Below are 22,988 nucleotides of genomic sequence, written 5' to 3' on the forward strand. Positions count from 1 at the left end.
CCCCTTTGTCCTTCTTGCCTCTCTCCATCTAATTCTCTACACAGCAGCCTGAGTAATCTTTGTAAAACACATGTCTGATCACATCACTCTCCTCCAGTGTTTCCCAGTTCATTAAGAATAAAATACAAAGTTCTTACCAGTGTGTACAAGGTCCTACATACTCCATGCCTTGCCTGCTTTTCCCAGCTAACCTCTCACTGCTCTCCCTGCTAGACCCTATGTCACAGCCACACTAGCCTTTTTCTGTTTCGGGAACATAACAAATTCTGCCCTGTGTCACAACTTTTGCATTTTTCTTCTGGCTGTCTGAACTCCTCCTTTCATCCTTAGGTCTCAGCTCAAGAGAGCATTCCCTGGTGTCCCCTCTCCCAGATTTCTCTGTCAAACATAGTCTGTGTTCTTCTAAATGTACATCACAATCTGAAATGATCTTGTTAATTGTGTTTGTTTTCACTCTCCTCTCTCTAGAATATACATATTCTTCTTCAAGATGTGGTCCTTCTCTGTCTCATTCACCAATGAATCCCCAGCACCTAGAACTGAGCTTAGCATATACTAGGTGCTCAATAAATATTTGTTGAATTGGTCCACCGGTCAAATGGGTTAATTAATGAATCCAAATGTCTCATATGTAATATGAGGAGATGCACAGTATCCTGCCTATAATCTCTGGTCTCTATGTCAGATTCTGCAAGTATTTGTGTACCTGGGAAGATGGTTGACAGCATTTGCCCATCAACACTTTGTTTAACCTTGGACATGGTAGTAATGCTGGGCTTGCTTAGTCTGACAGCTGGATTCTGACTCTCTCAGCTCCAGGTGAAGTTGGAATTTAAGCAGAGGCTTACTAAATAGTAAATATTTTTATTCTTTCCTTCCATGAACAGCAATTCTGATTTAACTGGGCATCATTCCCAGAGTGAGCTAATATCCCAAGGAATATAAAATAAAGCATTAAATTAAATTCTGTTGTTGGTGATTCTTTGCCCCAGAGCCTCTGGTCACTTTGTCTTCTGACATCACCATTTACTGAGACCTTTATTTTGGGGGATCCTTTCTGCTCTTGCTCTGTCTCCTGTTCATTTGAATGGCAACTCTCATGTCCCCAGTATGGGCAAAACAACGTCACTGGATTTGCACCTTAGATCTCAGAGGTATCTTTTATCCTGGTGGAGGTTCCACCAATGGCCCAGTGATCAGCAGTGGGTGGGGTCTTAAGGAGCAGACATCCCTACTTACCTGCAGCCTTATTCTCTAAACTCCCTTACTGTTGACCCATAGACCAGTTTGTTGACTTCCATAGCATGTTGCTCCACTTTTCAGTGGAGTCAGGGTAACCAAAAGCAGTTAAATATGTGGCATTTCTCTAGCGTTTAATCAGTTAAAGAACAGAGCTTTGAGAATTAAACAGCTACATAATACTAAGGAAGTGTTTTTACTGCAAATGATAATCTGTAGCAACTAAGCTAGTAGGTTTTTGTGTAGAGTTTCTAATGTAGTCCTTGGGGGAAAGCAAATTGAACAGAGAAAGAGGTCTTTGTGCATTGTTGGTACAGTTTGAAGGTCTCAGAGGATTTTAATCTTTGCAAAAATAGGGAGTTCTGCTACTACAGTGGAGCAGAATACCTGGAAGTCTCTCATTGGTGGGTCTCCTGACTCAGATAAGGCCAATTGGCCAGCCTGAGTAGGTTTTACAGCCCCCCCGCCGTGACTTCCCAACTGCTCCAAGGAAAGAATGCAAGGCTGGAATGTCTCAAGAAGAAGAGAATGTGCATATTTTCATTGACTTTAATCTCAAGGTACTAAAATTGTGTGTGTGTGTGTGTGTAACATTATTGAAAGTTGGCAGCAAAAGAGTGTAGCAGTTGAGCCAAGAAACAGAAAAAAAAGTTTTGAGAAATATCCACTACATTGCCAAATTTGTCCATGGACTTTTTTGCAAAAAAAGTAAAAGTATTTAAATAGTTAAGGGAAGTTTCAAAATAAGTAGTTTAATTAGCCCCTATTGCTTTATGAGATAAGCCATACAAAGTACTAAAGGAGGTGGCACCTATTTTATCTTATGGAGGAGACTAGAAGGGTGACTTGTCCACAGGCATTAAAAGCAGAGCCAGAATTAGGCTTAAGTGCCCAGAACACCTGCCTGTGTTGAAAGGACTGGATATTCATTACATCAGTATCCTGGTCCATGCAGCCCAGCATGCTGCCTTACCGAGGTGTTCAAATATCTGTTGACTTCAATTATATACACCCCTTACAAGACATTCCTAGTTAAAGAAAATCTTATTCTTTCTACCTAAACTCTCCTCCTCAATTCAGCCCTCAGTAATATGTCAGCACCGAGAACGTATTAGAGCTGGGCTGTTCAGTAGGAAAAGCCACGAGCCACCGGTGGATATTGAGCTCTTGCGGTGTGGCTAGTCTCATTAAGATGTGCTGTTGGTGAAAAATGCATGCCAGGTATCAAACACTTATTATGAACAAAAGCATGTAAGACGTCTCACTAATGCTATTGGTTAAAAGCTGAAATGGTAATATTTTGGCTATATTGGCTTATGTAAAACAAATTATTAAAATTATTGTGTCTTTTGACTTTCTAAAATTTGACCAGAAATTTTCAAATCCTCTGTGCGACTGATATTATATTGCTATTGGACAGTGCTGCCTTAGACTCTTGTCACTTAACCACAAATCACACTGAGCTACACATTGTCTTGAGTTTTTGCTTATTAGATTGTGTTGGTATTTAAAATTCCATGTATTGGGGTGCCCGGGTGGCTCATTGAGTTAAGTGATGGTCTCTTGATTTTGGCTCAGGTCGTGATCTCAGGGTTGTGAGATCAAGCCCTGCATCAGGCTCCATGCTGGGTGTGGAGCCTGCTTGGGATTCTCTCTCTCCCTCTCCCTCTCCCACCCCCTCTCTCCCTCTCAATAGATAAACAAATAAATAAATGCATAGAATTCCATGTATTTGTACCCCATGTCCTCAACTCCTCAACTAAACTGTCAGCAGCTTAGGGACATGGACTGTGCTTTATCCTTCCTTGAGTCCCCAGCATCCAACTTGATGTTTGGTATTTTGGTGCTCAACTACTGGCTCGGAAATAGGTTTTGTCCAATTCTACTTTGGACAGTGATAAGGAAAGGCAGATTCATTTGTGCCTGCAATGTTGTTTGTTTGTTTTCCCAAAGGGATTGATTTTATCAAGTTCTTAATTTGTTCCAGAAACGTTAATGTTTCTCGAAATTGGACTATTAAAATGCAGGGGACCTTCAGTGGGTGTCAGGACTTCCCAGCATACACGCTTAGCAGAGAGCAATGGTGTTAATTGATGCTTACAGGTTGTAAGGAGCCCTTTACTGCCACCCAAAAATCTTGGGGAAGCTACACATTAAGTTCAGAGTTTTGCACCCCAGTATCTTAGAACCTGTCTGCATTTAGGTGCAGGTAAATAAGGCAAGTTGGCCCCAGTGGTTCCCAGCCTTGAGCCAGGGTTGAGAGAAGAGGGCCATTACTAGTCACGGTTGTCAAGGAACTGCCAGGAACTTTTATCAAATGGCTGTGATTCCCACAGTCTCTGAGAAAATACTAGGGGATGCACCCTGGGTGGGCCTTACCCTCTGAACATCCCACAGTTCTGTAACAGAGCTTGTGGCTGAACCACATTCTCATAATTTCTGGGCTGGTTATGTTGTGCCTAAAATACAGTCATTTCTGCTGATTCCCTGGGAGAGTCTAGCCTTTCCCTGGGTTTTGTGACCACAGAATCCCTGAGCCACTGTTTTTGGTTCAGTTGTTAAGGGAATGTGTAAGAATGTACACCTGGAAACCTCCACTCATCACGGGCAGATTTATTAGGTCTCTCTGCTGTGGAATGATCCCACTCTATTGACCACATTATTGCCATAAATCCATAGAGAATCATCCCTCTTTGGCAACAATGTGTGAAATGAATGTTTCTCTCTTTAGAAAGCAGTTGGAGGGATTTGTAATGACCGAGATTTTGAAGGAAAGTGGTCCCGTCTGCCCAGGTTCCCCAGTTTTGCAACAGCAGAACCCCATGAATATCCTCATGTGGCAATTGAATCAAAGAGATTAAGGCAGTTCATGCCCGGAGTAGTACTTTCTTTGAGTTTCTCATCTTTCCTAGGTTATGCTCTAGGAAAATCCAGTCCCAAAATCCATAGCTGGGTTTCTGGGGGCTCATAGACACCAGGTTAGAATTTCCACTCCGTAAAATAAAAGTAGTAATTTTCCCCTTAGGTAACCTGTTAATTGAGGTGACCAGATGTCACAGTCTATGCCTGTTGTCCAAGTATATCTACTTTAAAGGTCCCCTTTTACTTTCAAAATGTTCCAGTTTGGCTGATAAAATGCATGGCTGCCTACTAAGAGCAGACATTCCCCTGCTCAAGCTCACATACCCCTACTTGTCCTATAGTGCCCATCCAGCATCCACCTCATAGAGGAACTGGGCTCCAGAGTGATATGTAAATTAAGCTTGCAGCTTCCCCTCGTGATCCCCACACTCAGTTCTAGAAAGCCCCTGGGACCAGAGACTGCCCAGAGAACAATGTCTCCTGAACGAACTCTCCTAAGATTCGACTTCTCCTTAATTCCTGCCTTTGGATGCCATCTGAAGGGAGTGTTTCATCGTCTGCATTTGGAGTTGCTCTGAGTGCCTATCTGGGGCATAGGAAGTGGGGATGAGGAGGAATTGGAGAGGGAGGGTCCCCAAGAGTGTAGGACCGGGCCGGGGAGGGGGGGAAGAAGCCTTGTCTGTGGAGCCTGAGGATGATGAACACCACCTGCCTCTGGCATTTCCTTGGAAGACTGTATTCCTCGGACTCCGGGTTCTCCTGGCCGACCGTTGCCATGGCAACACAGTGTCTTAAGAACATCTAATTACATCTGTCTGCTTCTCCTAGAACCATACGGAGCCACACATAGGGTGACTTCATTTAGCGCGGACTTTCTTGCTGCGTTTTAACCCCTTATGCATGCCCCAGGCTGGAGAATAATTGCTGGGATGCTAGAAACTTGTTAGCTTTGCAGCCACACTGCCCCCGGAGTACCTGGGCTTTGTCTGTGGTTTTAAAGTAGAGACTCACACTGTTACGCTCTACTGGGTCTCTGGGCTTTCTCTGCTCCACTTTGTTCCAGTCAACCTTCACCTCCCTGCTCTCTTGCCCCCTTGCCCCCTCCATCTGTCACATGGCCTCAGCTCTTGGTTGGACGTTACAGTCCCTTTCAAGATGCCCAGCACCCCGGCAAATAAAACACTTGGGCACAGCTGAGGCCTAGCCCTTCCCCGGCCACTCCCATTTCAGTGTATTCCACCCCACAGTAAGGTCAGCCTAGTAGATGAGCCAGAAGGGAGTGCGTGGAGACCCCCAGAACCTTCTGCACATGGGGGAGGGGTAGAATAAGGCAATGGCAATTTGTTCTTTCTCATGTCTAGGCAGACTGACCATCTTGCTCCCTAGTACCGCAGGACAATGTAGGAGCAGGGTTCCTGAGAAGAGTTAACACAAAACAGCTACCTTGGGTAATAGGCCCATTTTCACAGTTTCTCTTGGCCCTTCTTGCTTATCTTTGTCTCTCTCTACTTCTCCGTTGTATAGGTCACCAAGGTGGCAGGCTGCTCTTTGGCGACCTCCACCCTACACTTTGAAGTCCCACCCAATTTTGCCTCCCTGCGAGGTACCCTGCATTCCCACATTGCCTCCTCTTCCATCCTTTTCCCTTTTCCCATTCTCATTCCCTCATCATGTCTGCAAGATTATACATTAATTGTGGACAAAGGAAATGACTGAAAGCCATTTCCATTCCCCATTGCTCTCCTATCCACCTCACCCCCCCACACACACACACCCCAGTGTCTTTCTGTGGGTCAAAGACAGTCTCTCATTAGGGAAATTACAGGCTGAATATTTATGGCTTGGTGGAGAAGGGAGGGGTCTTTAGGCTATTTCCCCCCGCCTCCAAAAAAAACTGATCCTGAAAGGAGGCAGCCCCAGGAGAGGAATTGGCCCAGGGGGCTGTCTTTCTGCCCCTGCTCTAGGTCCTTAGGGCAGTGTGGCTCAGCTGCTCTGGGATACTTTGAACAAAGGTTGATGGTGTGGCACAGCGTACTGTGCCTGGACCTATGAAAGATTTTAGAACACAGACTTTACAGCCTTGTCCTCTAGGAACTTACAGTTCATCTGGGAAGACAAAGTCTGCATAATCAATTACATTTTTTAAAAAGTGATCAGATGAGTTTGTACAGAGAAGAATGAAAGTTTAGAGATGGAAGGAGGAGCCCATAACACTCAAGAGGAAAAGGTCACTGCGGATGGAGTTTTGTAACTTGAGCTGATCCTTGAAGGACAGGAAGAATTTGTGTAATTCAGACAATAAATCAGACTTCCCAGATGGTGACATTGTTTTTTTAGCTGGTCTTGTGGGACATTCTCTGCCCATTTTAAAGTTAAAAAAGCATCTAACAATACTTCGCGGTGCTGACATTTTCAAAGGGTAATGAGTTTTCATTTCAAAATGTAGGACCTCAGGAGCCCTGTACCCTTTATTTTAGTCTGCTGCAGTTACCTGCTCTACTCACAGATACCTCCTGAAGCTCCCCGTAGCCAGAGGACCTTAGCAGTGAGGTTTACTGGAGGTGAGGAGGTCAAGGATCTTGAGGCCACATAAACAATGAAATCACCCAGGACACAGGAAGAAGACTGAGTCACTGCCAAAGACCTTGTTAAATACGGCCAAGTAGATGTCAATAGATGTCAGTGTCAGGCATCTGAATCAGTGCCAGGTCATGTGAACCACCTTGGGGAACAGTGGGTTAACTTTCAGTTTTAGGGGGAGCCATATGCAAATTGGGATTATGGAAAGGAGCGGCATACATGGGGACTATTCTCCAGCTTGGGGAAGGTACCCACGTTCTCTGCGCACTGGATTCCTTCCCTAGTATGTGGTATCAGGAACTACCCAGAGTCTACCTAAATTCAGTAGAGCCCAGGGCAAAAGGGCTGGAGAGAACTTGTAGCTCTTAGCCTGTATCCATTTCTTAGGCCTTCCACCAAAGCAGGAATAAATCCTACATTCCACTCAGAAGTTCAAAGAATGTGAATCGTGTTTGGTTCAGTGCTTGGGGAAGCTTGGGGAGGTGGAGGGTTGGCTTGGGATGGAGTGCTGGCAATGTGTGGGGATGTTGGTCTGATGTGCCTGGCACTACAGGGGACATGTCCAAAATGTTTTCTCAGAGGTCTCCTGTAGCTGCCCTAGAGCTCTCCCTCCCTTAGTGGAGGGTACTGGGATTTAGGTGTATGGGTTTTTTTGTGTTTTTTTTTTTTTTTTTTAACTTTTAATCAACCATTTGCCTTGAACTACATGTGGAAATAATTAGAGCATGGATGCTGAGTAAATGTGAGCCCTGGCAGTCCCAGACATACTTCAGTGACAGGTTCTTGGCAGGAATGAAGAATTGTGAATCTCATGTGAATTTCCTTTAGCCATTCTCTCCCTTTTCTTCTTGCAAGGCAAACACAAATAGAATAAAAGTGTCATTAATGGCATTCAAAGGGAGTAGAGGGTTCCAACTAGTCCACCAAGAGTGAAATCAGGCCACTCAATTGGGGTCCCATTACTGCTCCTCTGATTTCCTGTCATGACCCAGGAGGGAATGAAAAAGCATTGCTTACAAAAATTCTTTGACTACAAAAGCCAACTTTAATTCTACCACCAAAACTCAGCAGAAACCTGAAACACTCACAGAAGGTTCTATACATACCCAGTCTGTAGTTTGGGCATCTAGGTGAACTTCCTTGGGAGATTAAAGTTTGATATTCAGGAACATCTGAAATGGCAAATGTCTGGCTTTCTGGTTAAGAGAATCTTAACAGTTTAAGGGACTTCGACATCATCTACAATTCTTTCCTCTTATAGATGGGGAAACGGAGGCCCAGAGGAGTCAGGCACCTTCCCCTAAGTCACACAGTGTTGGAGGCAGAGAGAGATATGTCCAGCACCTCTCTCCAGGTTCCTGTATCAGTTCTCCTTACATAGGACCTCACCGCCTCTGTCTGGTCTGGCTTTTGGTTCAGGTTTCGGCAGAGGTTTAAAAAAAATTTTTTTTTTTGCTGTTTCATCCCAACATTTGCCAAATCATTTCTCATACAATGGCATTCATCATCCATTCCTTGGAGCTCTCTAGACATCCTGATTTTGCTCCCAGTTTTCTCCATGTGCCTGCCCTGCTTTCTTGGCTGCTTTGCCCTCAGAGTCGTTGTAACAGTCGTGCAGGCTCTTCACTGCTTGAGGAGGTGAAGGGGGCTGAAATCCAACCTGCACTGCTTGCTGAGCCCTGTAACCTGGTCTGGGGTCACATCTGCCTAGAGGGGAAGGCACCTTTGCTGGCTTGCAGAAAGCCCCCAGGTGGTCTGCTGGCAGCCTCTTCTTCCTGCTCCTTGGCCACCCTCAGCCCTCCATTCCCACCCTTGCTTCCTGAGCTCATTTGTTCCCTTGACCCCGTTTCTCACTCCGACATGGATCATGTCCAGACGTGCTTCTCTAGGCCTTTATTTTCAACTGTCGGTGGGATGTTGTACTGTCCCCTCAGACTTAAGTCCGTTACTGACTCATCATCGCCGACCTCTCCCCCACTCGGCCTCTGCCTGGTCTCTGACTCTGGAAGACACACCACCGACCTTCAGGCTCTCAAAGCCAAAGATCTTGGCAGTTCCCTGGATTCTCACCTTCCTCTCTTCTATCTGTTTGTTGCCAGATCTTATTCTTTAGAATTTTCTCCTGAATTCCCTCCTTTCTCTGTATCCATGCCACCACCATACATGAGACTTTCATCATCCCAGGCACTTTCTACCCAGTTTCCTTGTGCCCCCAGTTCCACCTCACCCACTTCTTCCCATGTACCACTGCCGAACTGGTCTTGAGACCCTCCTACTCAAAAACCTACAGTTTTTCCATCCAGATCCTACCATTTTTTAGGGCTTAGCTCGTGTCCCCTCTCATCCATGAAGTCCCATCTCCTGGAGTCAGGAGCCCCCTCTACTCAGGACTGCACTGATCTGCATTTGTGAGTTTCATCACCCCGACAAGGTTGGAGACTCCTGAGAAGGTAGAGGCCACATCCTGTCCTCCTTTCAGGTTTATTACGTGAAACTTGCATCACACTAGTCACGGCTGTTATCATTCGTGATTTTTTTATAGGCATTTATCAAATATGCTCTCTAGTGGATTTTAATTCCTTGCCCTAGCCTTTACTGAAGAAGACTGTAGGACTATCCATACCCCCTACATTGTCCTTTAAAGTGGACAAATCATAGGCAGATGGCTGGAGAATGGAAAATGAATACCATGATCAAACCTAACAGACTAATTCAGGGCAAAAAGTGGTTTGGCTTAAAAGGTCCTACCAAGGAATTCTAAAGAAACTGAAGGGTACAATTGTACAACTAGGGGCCTTACCAAAAGCACTTCCTAGGAAGACTGACAGGCTATCTTGGAAACTCCCAGGGATCACTGTGCAAACTATAGACAGATACTAGGGAACCTGGTAAACCCTGTCAGCGTGGTTTCACTGATGTCTCTAAGTTGGGGAGACAGCGTGGCACTCCACGGGGACACCAAGTGCATCACTGTGACCCATGCTCTGAGGGCATGAGAGCAGAAGCGCCCTCCCGGGGTACTGGAGTCAGAACCTCCTCACTGCCAACAGGGATGAAACCAGACCTCATAGACCTGTGTGCAATTTTTCTCAGTCCTGGGTGAAAGGGCCTAACATATTTTCAACTCTGTGTTTACTAAGTGCTGCTATACTTCTACTATGACTAGCCAAGGCCCTCACAGAAAACTGAGCTTAGCCTTATATAGAAACGAAGCATCTAGTCTGCCATGCTGGGGCTGGGCCACTTCAAGAAAGACCTAAGTATATGGAGTGGGAAGCATTCCAGAGATGGTGAATGTGCAGCTGGGAAAGTGAGGGGGCTTCCATATGAAGGTGGCAGTTTAGATCCTTCAGTCTGACAAGGCAAAACCAGAGAATGTGACAGAATCCGTAAGACAATGGTTACGGTAAACAGCCTTGTCCCACTGGAAATTTGAAAGTAGTAATTTCTGGACACACAATACATTATCACGTAATGAGAAGAAAATGTCAGGAACATGTTAATCCCATAAGTTGTGATAGAAGCTAAACACAGAAATTATATAAAGGAGGGCGCCTGGGTGGCTCAGTTGGTTAAGCGACTGCCTTCGGCTCGGGTCATGATCCTGGAGTCCCGGGATCGAGTCCCGCATCGGGCTCCCTGCTCAGCGGGGAGTCTGCTTCTCCCTCTCCCGCTCCCCCCTCTTGTGCTCTCTTTCTCTCTCTCTCTCAAATAAATAAATAAAATCTTAAAAAAAAAAAATTATATAAAGGAGACTCCTGGGTGGCTCAGTTGGTTAAGCCTCTGCCTTCGGCTCAGGTCAGGATCCCAGCGTCCTGGGATTGAGTCCTGCATCGGGCTCCCTGCTCAGCGGGGGGTCTGCTTCTCCCTCTGCATCTGCCTGTCTCTCCCCCTGCTTGTGCTCTCTCTCTCTCTGTCAAATAAATAAAATCTTTTTTAAAAAAGAAATTAATACAAAGGAGAATTAGGGCGCCTGTGTGGCTCAGTTGGTTAAGCGACTGCCTTCGGCTCAGGTCATGATCCTGGAGTCCCGGGATCGAGTCCCGCATCGGGCTCCCTGCTCGGCAGGGAGTCTGCTTCTCCCTCGGACCCTCCCCCCTCTCATGCTCTCTCTCTCTCTCATTCTCTCTCTCAAATAAATAAAATCTTAAAAAAAAAAATACAAAGGAGAATTAGGTAGTTCTTAAATCCATAATAGATTTTTTATTTTTTTTATCTTAAAGCTAATCCTCTTGGGGTGATGCATCCCTTATTTTGATGTCATGAAAGCCAGCCACACATTCCCCGAAACATCATGAGTGCCACTGTCACTGGTCGCTGACATTGACGCTAACTTGAATTCCTCCCCCTCGCAGTGAAATTTAATATAAAAAACATTTATTGCAGATTTTCTCAGGCAGGGCACTGTGGTGGGTGTGTCAGAAGCCAAAATGTGCAGGCACTTGGAGTTCACTTGAGATAAGCTATATGTGTATAAATATTAAAGAGGGCTCTAATAGACAAAGGTCCCAAAGCCTTCTTGCTTATGAAGAAAATAATAGGGTAGGTGGAGAGTCAGATTTATTGTGAGCTAATTAAGCTTCAGTTTCAGACCTTACAAGGCCAATTTTGCAGGCATAATCATGTATTCTTTTTCTCAGGGAGGGCCCCTCAAATCGTTTAAGCTTCAGGGTCCATCGGACCTGGATGTGGCCGTGGTGCATTCACCTTGAGGTGAGGGACTGGTTGTGAGGACATCTAGGGAGGCCCACTGTCCCCGCAGATGCAGAGGCTCCTGTCATGTGCTTCAGAACAGCTGCTAGAAATCGCCTTCCACCTCTTTCCTTAGCGCAGGTGGGATGCAGCAAGATATTCCTTTTCAGAGCAAAAGAATCGGAGAAACTTGAACAAGGTCACACGGCGCTCCAGCTAGATCTCAAGGTCTGGAAGAGGCTTGGCGCTCTCAAGCCTGTGCTACTGGGTTCCAGGCCAGAACGCCGCCTGAGAGCTTCCAGTGTCCCACCCTGGGCCCCACCCAGGCCTCCCCCGGCTCTCCCCAGTTCTGTGAATTCCTTTGTCCCAAGCTCCAGCGCGCTTAGCGTATCTGAGGGGCCCTGGTGTTCCTGTGAAGTTTCCATGACTAATTCTGGCAAGGCAAGGAGGGCCTTTCTCATGTCAACAAAGCCGCTTGTCACAAAATAGTGCCCAGTGGAGCCAAAATTCCACCTTGGCATAAGTAAGGCTGTTTTGTTTTGTTTTTTTTTAAAAGAAAGTTGGGAAGGAGGAAAAGGATGGAGGGTACAGAGCCGACCCAGTTCACTTTAGTGAAATGATGATATATTAAGCTGACAGTTTTATGGTTTTGCTTATAAGCTCCCTCCCCTGCCAAAGCACACTGTTCTTCCAGAAATTGTTTGACTTTAGAAGACTTTTTTTAAAAACATTCAAAGTGTAGTTTGTGTTCAGACTTAATGCTGGTCGGCCTGGAGACTCAGACACACCATCACCTCTTCTGGTGGTTTTGCAAATAACTTGCTTTGCACTTTGTTTGCAGAGGATCTTTTTTAATTGCAAAACTAATTTATTTTTTTAGACCTTGGATCCACAGCAACACCTTTTCTAGCTTTAATTTGTAATGAGGCAAAGTAGTTTGTGGAAAGAGGGCTGGAATTAAAGTCTGGAGACCTTAGGCCAGGACCCAGCTCTGCAGCTGTGAGTGCTTGGATCAGTCATGTGTAGCTCTGAGCCTCAGTTTCTTCTTTATCATTGGATGTTAAGTCTGGAAGTGCCTTAGAGGTAATCCCTGCCTGCTTATCCTATTAAATTAAAAATGATAGTGAAAATTAGAGACTAATTGAAATTGCTGTACTAGTATAAAGTATTATTATCATGCAATGGCTAACAGTTGCTCAGGGAGAAAGTTTTTCCCCTAGTAAAAGTTAGCAATGTTCCCAGTCAGTCTTTTACCAAGGGGAGTTTGCATTGTGAAGTTTAACCATGAGACCAAAGCCCTAGAGCATGGTTTGCAATGTGTAATGAAAATGACATAGAAGCAGATCAGAGAGATGATGCAGAAAGTCAAAGCTGGAAACCCAATGTTTCTCCACTGGAAGCAAGAATTTTGTTGACTTTTATCAACATATCAGTGTCTACACTTCCAGAACATGCCCCCCTCCCCAACCCCATTCAGTTAATCACATTTTCACAGGTACCCTCAGACTTAGGGGTTTGTACACCTGTGACCTCCCACTCCTAGAGCAAATTCATATGCCAATGTGGTCATCTGTTCATAGATGAAATTCTCATATAGCCCTGGGACCTAATTCCTAAAAGAACTACCTTGCGCTCTGTGGCCTCTCCCTGTGCCAGCCCTCGTAGCTGTCCCCTCTGCCCACAGCTCCCTCCCTTGACTGTTCCCTGTAAGGGAATACTGAGGCTCCGGAGTCAGGTCCTGACTCTGCTCTCCCTCATTATGTGGCCTCTGTATGTCAGAGCTTTTCTGACTCTCGAATTCCTCCCCATCTGTTAGATGGGACTAAAAATATGGAAACTTGTACAGACGTTGTGAGGACAGAGATAGCTGTGAAGAGCCTCAGTCAGTTGTAGGGGCTCTAATTAATATTAGCACTGGACCCTAGGCCCTTGTGACCCCCACTAGATCGTGACCTTCCACCTGGCAGGTTCCCCTGTCTCCAGCCGCTCCTATCCAGGCTGCCCTGCACTTCGAGTCAGAATTTCTGAGGTGGAAGGGACCAGACACAAATTAATATTGCAAAGCACCACATTCTCCATGTCACCTGCTGTCCTGCCTCTTTTCCACCTCACTCGCTCCACCCCTCCCCACAAGGCAGCTACTGATTGCCCTGTCCCTGGAGCAGGAACATGTTTATACCATATGCATCTCCTCTCAAGATATTCTTCTCCTGCACTCAGCAGAGGGGTAAGACCACTTACCATGCCAGAGAACTTTCTAGGAGCCTCAGGGGTGCTCCTGACATCCCGTTCCCCAAGAACATAGGGCTTGGAGAGGGGCTTTCCATGGTACAAAGAAGCCACCTCTAGGTAGAAAATTTTCATTGTTTTCTGCGTGAAAGCACGCCTGTGAATGGGAAGAACTGGGGAGGTTGGAGGGCTTCAGGTAGATAGAGCATTCGTTCCCAAGTGGGCAAAAATCCTGTTCTTTGTACCTACTGCCCGTGGCTGTGCGGTGCTCGCCCACCTCCTGCCCCACAGCTCGCGGGCCGGGAGGGTGGAGCTGCGGGAGCCCAGGCAGCATCTCCGCATTGCGGTGTCAGGTTCTGTGAGACAAAGAGAGAGATTGCCACCTATCGACAGATGTGCCACCTGCAAAGGGGGATGCCTGTGTGACTAGCGCGGCCCCCCTTTCTCTCTGGTCTTAAACGGGAAAGGAGGCGGGTTGTTAGCCCTTGGTTTTTTCCATTCAGTCAGACGTCCCGCTCTCAGTATTATCATTTCGGGGTAACAGAGGCTCGGTGGGGCCGTGACATCCGAGGTGGGAACAGCGCTCAGTGGGGAAATTGAATGAGAGGCAGTAACCACGGCAGCTCTCAGCTGTGGGGCAGGCACACTGCTGCAGGCAGTGTATCTCCTTTCCTGCTCACACACCCCTCGCGGGGATGAGTGGTCCCATTTCTCACGTGAGGAAACTGAGGCCTAAAGAGAGTACCTTGCCCATGGCCATGGCAAGTAAGGAGCCGAGGTGGGATGTAGGAATCCAAATCTAGCTCTCCGACGCACTTGGAAGCGCTTTCTCACATTTGCTAGTTATGCAAATCACATCACTATCATAATCTCCTTAACCTTACATTTTCTCACTATGAAAGTAAATCAAACATAAAGGAACTGCTTTCCCTTTGGTTGGGTGGGATCTTAGCTCTGGCATGTTCTGGTTATTTAACCTCTAAGGCTCAGTTCCTTCATCTGTGAAATGGGGAATGTTATGATGTCTAACTCGTGGTGTTATCCTAGGGCTTAAGTGAGATAACATATAATCCAAATCACCTAGAAGAGTGCCAGGTATTGATAAATGGGAACTTACTCATCTGCTGTCTGAAGGTCCAGGTTGGAATCCTAGCTCCTCTCAGTTTTAGCTTTGGGACCTTTGGGCAGGTCACTTGACCTTTCTGATCTTCAGTTCCATCTCCTATAAAATGAGGTTAATAATAGACATGTCCTGGCAGGGTTGTTCATACAGTGAGATGAAATCATATGTGTGAAAACATTTTGTAAATTTGAACTGGACTGCTCAAATATGAGGCCTTATTTTTTAAATAAAGAGTTTCTGTTTCTTCAAATGATTTTGGAGAACTATTTCTGGAAAAATGGCTTGGGTTGAATTCAACCTGGAAGTAAATTCCTTTTTATTATTCACTAAAAACAGTAACAGAAGGTAAAAGGAGCTGTGTGTGTGCCACAGGCTATTCTGCAGGAAGCTCTGCTTGCTTTTCAGTTTATGATGCCCTTCCAAATACACCGTTTCATCTTCACAAGGCAGGGCTGGTATTTACCCCTATTTTACAGATGAGGAAACTGAGATTCAAAGAATTAAAGTGACCAGTTACAGATGCACAGCCAAGTGGTAAAAGGTCCGTTGGTGGAGCTGTGTACTGGTGTCTTTTGAGCGTAGGCCTGTGTCGGGGCATGCCTTTGTATGAATTTATTTGTCTGTATCTCTTGGTTAAGAGTGTTGTTTCATGAAGGGGAGAGAAGGTGGTCTTATCTGAGATATTTTACACTGGTCAGCAATAGCCTTTTCCTCTTCCTTTTTAGAACTGCTTTCCCTTCCCAGGCACAGTGAGGAGGTCTCTGCCCGGAGAATATGCTTGATTTTATCTCCAGTCCTGGTTTAGGAAACAACAGCTCTCTAGTCATCCCAGCATTCTGGGAATTACTTCCTCTTTTCTTCCCTGCTTGCCAGCTTTATTGAATTCTCCTTAGCAACATCCAAAGAAGAATGGCTTTAGCAACAGACTATGAACCAATCAAATGTGAGCATGGCCTGAGTTTCTGGACCAATGGGATCCCTGCATGACCGGCAAGATGGCTGAGGAGAGACAATAATAACCTGGAGTTTGCAAAGCAGCCTCCAGGTGGCAGCAGACCAGCTATATTGGGCACAACCCTCAGCTCTCAGTATCTACTTTGTTTTTTGTTTTCTTTGACCTCTTCTTGGATATGAAACATATACCGACTAGGAGAGTTTTAGTATTACAAGCTTCGTGGGTGTGAGTTGTCTGCATGACATGGTAGACATGGTCCGAAGGGTGGCATCTGAGGCCCCCCTCTGTCTGTACCGACCCCACCACAGCTCCTGCCATCTTTGTTGGTTTTGTCAGTCATTGCTACCCCAGTAGGTGGGAGCTGGGAGGCCTGTGGTGACTGCCTGCTCAGCAGTCAGACAGAGGCTGGAGGAATCACATTCTCCTTTGTTCAACCACCACTGCTGCTGGCCTGCGTGACAAATGAGGTGGGGCTGCTTTTTAGCCACCAATTAATGTGAGAGAAGGAGTGTGTCACCGACAAATTAGTGCCTGCAGCCAGTCTCATTTCAGTGGCATAGACTGGGACCATTGCCTGCCTGCAGGTTCTGCTGAGCACGTCTGAACAAGAATGTCTGACCACAAGTGGTTTGAGGATAATTCTACTGTCTGTCGGGTGGTTTGGCCCTCTTGGTCTTGAAGCTAGGGGCAGATGTGGACAGGAGCTGAATAAGGCCATACTGAATAATAGCAAATCCATGTTCCCGATGGTTTAGCTATCCTTCTTTTGCCTTTTGAAACACTACCCAGTGAGATTTTGGTCCTTCCGATATCCATATTTCTCTCACATGTCTGTATTTCTGTCTGGCTTACTCTTCCCATCCTTTAGGAGTTAGTTAAGGCATCCTATCTTCAGAAAGCCTCATTTGATTCTCACCCTCCTTCTCCCCTCCGGCTCCTGGTGTTCCTGTTGCTGCACCTCCGTGTTGCTTTCTATGTCTCTATTTGGGAGCTTCCTCAGAGGGTCGCGGAGCTTCTTGAGGACAGAGTCTGCCTTTATAGCTCTTTACTGTAGTGTCGAAATATAAGGGGTTTTGAGTAACCATTTTTAAAAGAAAGGAAGCACATAAGAAAGAGTCTCTTGCTCTTTAAGAAACAATCTGAGGGACTCTGAGGTAGCCGGGCCTGGGCTGGAGCAGTGCTAGCAAGTCCGGGGCTGGCTCTTGGGGATGGCTTCTAGCTGTTTCAGGAACCTTCAACAACCATGAGCTGCAACTCCAGACCAAGACCTGAGTCTGGAAAGTAACTGTCACAACCATTGGCTTATGCCATGACAGGCTCTTCTCCGTGACGTGGTTTCCTTCATGATTTTGTGTTTTAGGAAGAACTCAGGAGCAAATCCAAGATCTGTGCCAATGTGTTTTGTGGAGCCGGCCGGGAATGTGCAGTCACAGAAAAGGGAGAGCCCACCTGCCTCTGCATTGAGGTAAGTCCTGAGGTCAGGAGCCAAAAGACAATAGCCAAGGCCAAATGGCTACCTTGCTGGAGCTGCTAGTCAGCAGGGCAGGGCCAACAATTTCATCACCTTTATAAAAGCATACCGTGTCTATCTGAAGGACAAGGGATTTTCATTCCAGAAGTTAAAAACCAAATGTGAATGCAGGGATATTCTTTTTTAAAAAGATGTTTAGTTTTATAAGATTTTTAAGTCAAAATTTTAATAATGTTTTATGTAAGCCAAATAATACAGACATTTGTATAAACATAAAATTAATAATCTTCCCCATAACCCTCAAATCCGATTAGTCTGAAATGACCAGTGTTAACAGTTCAATATATATTATTCCACTTGTTTTTCTATGCTCCTATAAACATATAGGGCCCCCCCTATTTTATACAAAAAGGAGATCATAATAAATATTTTGTAATAGCATCATGTTTATGTGGTCATTTTCCCATAGGTGGACATTTAAGTTGTTTCCTGAGTTGTTCGTCACTACAAACAATAACATCCTTGTGCAAATATCCTTACATGCTGCAGCCTTTATTTCTATAGGATTGCTTCCCACTAGGGCTTGCCAAGTCAAAGGATATGCACGTTTTTAGAAAACTACTAGATGAAATGAAGTTTTTTTAGGGGTTTTCGTTTGTTTGTTTTTAATGAGGTTTAAAAAGCAATGGGAACTTTTGAGAAATACTTCTTTTGTAAGCAGGATTCTGACAAGTTCTCACTCTTCAGACAAACATAAATACCTTCCTTCCCCTTTCTGTCAAACCAACAGAAGCCTAGAAATATATTTGCCTTTATGCAAATAAATACACCTAATTTAGTCCCCAGATGAAGGATCTGATCCATTGTCTCAGAAAGGAAGTCCCCCAACTTAGAAACATGAAAACCAGATCCATTGGGAACCCTAGGAGGCCCTCCCCAGAGGTGTAGCTGGCCACTGTGTGATGACATGAGCCTGTACTTAGAGTCAGGAAACCTGCTGTCTAGTCTCACCTTGACCACATATATTTGTGTGATTTCGAGCAAATTAGTTTCCACTGGATGCTGCAAAGACAAGACACCATGTCTGCCCAGCATGTAGAACATTTAGTAAGAATTCAATAATAAATATTGGTTAAATGAAGTTTGTCTTCCTAGACGTTGGTATTTTCATCTAAAATCGGAGAGGCAGGGCTGCCTTCCAGCTCCAGTGTTCTGTGTTTCTTCTTACCGCATCTGGTCTTTCTGCCTTTGGTGCCTTCATTAGGGCTGAGCTGAACTTGCTTCCCCCTTACCGCCTCTCAAAAACCGCAGAAGTCTAAAGAAACCAAGCTTGCCTGTGACCATGGCCCTTTAAATAGCCAGCGTAGAACCGAGTTGCCAAGTGAACTTTAGTCCATTTCCCTGTCCATAACGATTCTCTGCAATACTTCACAAAGACCAACATCCCCAGCCCTGCCTCACAACAGCCCTTGCGAGATCAGGAGGAAAACAAAATGGCCCCCAAATACTACACAAAGTGAGAGAGCAAACATCTTTCTAGTTAAACCCCAGAAGAACTGAAGCACGGGGGTGCGTGTGTGTGAGTGTGTGTGCGTGTGCGCGCGTGCGTGCACGCCTGCCTGTCAGTCTCCACATCCCCCGCTCTCAGCTCTGGCTCTTGTGTCTTAGAATGTTGGTGTTTTAAGGGATCTGAGATCATCCAAAGAAATCGCATGACTTTCTCCAAAGTGACAGAGCATCCAGATTCCTGACTTCTAATAAAATGCCCTTCCTACTGATTCGATAGGGTCAGGGTGGTCTGTTCCTTCACTGAATGAAAGAGATGGCCCTGAACCGGGATCAGCACAGGGGGCCATGCAGGGCTGCAAAATGATGGGGTGCCTCCAAGGCTGCACGGGGTAGAGTCACTGATGCCAGAGCTGAGGCTCCCTCCCAGGATGTAGCCACAAGGTGCACGTGTGTGTGTGTGCGTGCACGCGTGCGTGGGCTGGCACCCTGACCACAGAGACCTCCTCCTCGGGTCTGTTTCAGCAATGCAAACCTCACAAGAGGCCCGTGTGCGGCAGCAACGGCAAGACCTACCTCAACCACTGTGAGCTGCATCGAGACGCCTGCCTCACTGGATCCAAAATCCAGGTCGATTATGATGGACACTGCAAAGGTAAGGAGTGCTGTTACCACCATCTCCCAGCTCCAGCCAGAGGAGCCATGGGATGCAGCAGTGTGGCCTGGCTTCCCACACTCCTTTCCACTGGGCCACAGCACCCAAAGCCACGGAGACCACCCAGCTACTTGGAGATGCATGCTCTTGCGCTCATGAGCCTACTGGCTTTGCCCTGGATCCTGGCTTTGCCCAGACCTGTGCCCAGGGTTTCCTGCATCAAACTCCCAGGGGAGCTTCCAGTACTGTCTGCAGTGCATAGGGAACCACATCAATAATCAACAATAATAAGGAAGTGTTTAAATGAACTTTATGCCTTTTTAAAAAGCAGGTGAATTTCACTTTTTATTTATTTTTTAAAGGTTTTATTTATTTATTTTAGAGAGAGAGTATGGTAGGGTGGGGGCAAAGGGAGAGGGAGAGAGAGAATCTCAAGCAGACCTCACGCTGAGCACAGAGCCCGACACGGGGCTCGATCTCATGACCGAGATCACAGCCTGAGCCAAACCAGGAGTTGGATCCTTAACCGACTAAGCCACCCAGGCACCCCGAATTTCACTTTTTAAATTTGGGCTCCTCTCAGCCCTGGTCTATATATTTACTCTATTTTGCACTCAAACCATTGCCAGTAGGGTAAGAGGGAGGGGGTCCTAAGCTCGTTGCTAATTAGACACGAGCTCCCTGCCAAGCCGCAGTCCCACTCAGCAGCTCCCATCCTGAACTGCCCTGGTGAAACTAGAAACTGTCTCCACATGTGGGTCTCCACTCCATTTTCCTCTCTATAATGATTCCATGTGAATTCTCAAAGTCCCAGCCACCCATCCCCACCCCTCAACCTAACAGGAGGAGGTATGAGACCAGGAAGGCTGACTCAGTGGCCCAAAAATGTCAGATAGAGCTGGGAAGAAAAGATCCTCCCTACTTAGGCCCTGGAAGAAGGAAAGGTGACAGGGACCCAGGACAAAATGATGAAAAGATTGTAAGTGGCCCCCTTAAGGTGGGATGATTTTAATCCAAGCAATACACAGAAATGTTCTTTTGTATTCACTTGGCCTTACGCATTTTCTCCTTTTGTCTTGCAGAGAAGAAATCCGTAAGTCCATCTGCCAGCCCAGGTGAGAGCCTGTTTTTTCCTCCAGGGTGCCTTTTAGGGAAGAAATTCTTTTTGTGAGGGAATTTTGTGTTTCACATTCCTTGCTGAAGCTCACAAGATCTGTGTGTCAGAACTTGTGACCCAGAACTGGTCACTCCTCAACATAGCTCAGAAAAGCGGCAAAACTGCATTTTTTTTTTTTTTTTTTGTGCTTGACATTTGAAGTGGCTGGTTGAGTCAGAATGTTGGCTGTGTTTTCCATTTTTGCTGAGTAGTGATTGCATTAAAAGGACAGGAAAGCCACTGAATCTTTCCTTCAGTGCTCTATAAGATAGGCTGATGTCACAAGACTAGCAGAATCAGAAGGCACAACTTTTTTTGAAAGGAGATAATTGGAAATGCCAGTGGGACTTTTTCCGTGGTTTTCTATGAATCAAAATTACAATTTCATCATTATAGTTACAGAACCTCTAGCATATGTTTTTCCTTAGATCTTTACAATAATCTTGTGAGGTAGACCTTATTGTAATGACCTCATAGATGAGGAAATCGAGGCTCAGAGAGGTTAAGGTGAATTTCTCAGCATTAAACAGCTTGGAAGTGGCAGCCCAGATTTCCATACCCCTGGCTCAGGGCCCTTAGCACATCCCAGTGTGTGTTGTCTTCCAGGAATTTCCTCTTGCCAAAGCTCTCCCTTGCCCATCCCCCATCTACCCAACTCTCAGTCCCACCTGTTATTGCCAAGTGTCTTGCAACAGCTGTCCAGAGCAGGGTTTCAGCATGGCCCTTTCTTGACCTTGTTTTCTGTGGTTTAGAACAAAGGATAATGCAGACAGTGTAAAATTTTAAGTGGGAGAGTTTTGATAGACCCAGTTGGTAAGAGGAAAAAGCTATAGAGAGAGAATGTAAAATCTGGTGGCATGAAGGATTATAATGTGCTCCTTCATGCACTTATTATTTCAGCGCATCTGTGAGCCAAGAGAGCTGTTTATTGATTGATAGATTTTTTCCCCCTTAGCTTCCTGAAGTTAATGAAAATGTCCTTTATTTTTCTGCCGATGTTTTTCTCACCTAAGCAACATAGTCTCTCTTTTCAATATTCTCAATTCTTATAAGTTTTTTAGAAACATAAGCTTGCATCCTGCTTTAGTCACTTTCCAGTTGTGTATCCTGGGTTGACTCCTATAAAATGTGTGTGATAATTTTGTGTCCCTGGAGTGCTGTGAAAATTCAATGAGATGTCGCATGCAGAGCCCCAGGCACTGAACCTCCCATGTAGTGGATGCGGGGTGACCTTGGGGTCCTCACCACTCAGCTGACCTCCTTCCCCTTTCCTGCAGTTGTTTGCTATCAGTCCAACCGCGATGAGCTCCGGCGTCGCATTATCCAGTGGCTGGAAGCAGAGATTGTTCCAGATGGCTGGTTCTCTAAAGGCAGCAACTATAGTGAAATCCTAGACAAGTACTTTAAGGTAATCCAGAATTGGGGTCAAAGACTCTTCAGCCACAGACAGAGAGACTTCCTCTCCCATTGCCTGATCGTATCTTCCAATCATTCCATGAAGCTATGACATTTGCTTTCTGACCAGCTTGACCAGTAGGATTTCAGCAGTAGAGCCTTTGGGATCTACTGCACATGTATATGGCCAGGCTGTATCCCCCTACCCCATATGTATCTCCCTACCCTCTACCTCAGAGAGCTGGCTGTTGATACAGTATACCTTCTGATCTCACCCAGACCCAGGCATTTCCCACCCAGCTTGACATTTCTCTGAGTCATTAACTTGATCGTCTCTGGCCTGTAGCGTTCCTCATCATCTGAGAAGAGTCCACGGACTGGCATTCCATGGGTCCAGGATTCTTCATGAACCCAGATATTGCTTGTCGCATCACTTAGTTTAAGAGACAGGTGGTTCCAATTAGGGACAGGAGAGATGCTGCTTTGATAAAAGTCGGAAATAGTAGTTAGCAATGAGTAGGGCTTGCATGGCATGGAGATTTTTCAGATAGCCTGAGACATTGTTAGAAGAAGCAGTTAAGGACACTCTTCCAGCTGACTGACAAGACACAGACTCACACATATGTACATCACACCCCAAGATAAAAATACCATAAGCAGAAGCATGCACACCACACACACATCCCACATACAGAGATGCACACCCCACACAGGGACACAGCCTCCTCACCGACACACATTCAGATACCCACATTGCCACATAAGGAAAAAGCCCCCTTCACTTACAGACACACATCTCTAGGTAGATGCCCTCAGATGCTCACCCACAGACGGACATGTTCTCACGTGTCTCCAGGGCCTGCTGTCCCAGGCCGTAACCAGCCTGGACTCACAAGCAACCCCAGACACATGAGGGATTTCTCGGTGGCTCTGTGGCCATCACATGTGGTCAAAACCAGTCTGGTCTGCGGATTCCTCTTCCTAACTGACTTTATGGACCCCACAGATGGGGAAATACTGGATTGGGTATTTGGTCGTTTAAGACTTTGCTTGTGTTCCTGTCTTTAGCAAGTTGTTTCTTAATTGAGACCCCTTGAGAAAGTATGTCTCTCTGGGTTCCAAGAG

The 22,988-nt window shown here is 45.9% G+C and overlaps 1 protein-coding gene across 1 annotated transcript in view; it reads left to right on the forward strand.

Moving 5' to 3' along the window:
- The window catches only part of FSTL1 (follistatin like 1), a 52,761-nt gene that overhangs the window by 16,608 nt on the left and 13,165 nt on the right, over positions 1-22,988 (forward strand). The window contains exons 3-6 of the mRNA XM_035000074.1: positions 17,041-17,145; positions 19,183-19,312; positions 20,395-20,427; positions 21,746-21,876. Of these exons, the coding sequence (XP_034855965.1) occupies positions 17,041-17,145; positions 19,183-19,312; positions 20,395-20,427; positions 21,746-21,876 (399 nt within the window). The remainder of the gene's footprint in view (positions 1-17,040; positions 17,146-19,182; positions 19,313-20,394; positions 20,428-21,745; positions 21,877-22,988) is intronic.

Source organism: Mirounga leonina, unplaced genomic scaffold (assembly GCF_011800145.1).
Source record: "Mirounga leonina isolate KUSES-001 unplaced genomic scaffold, KU_Mleo_1.0 Mir_115, whole genome shotgun sequence".
NCBI classification, from domain to species: Eukaryota; Metazoa; Chordata; class Mammalia; order Carnivora; family Phocidae; genus Mirounga; species Mirounga leonina.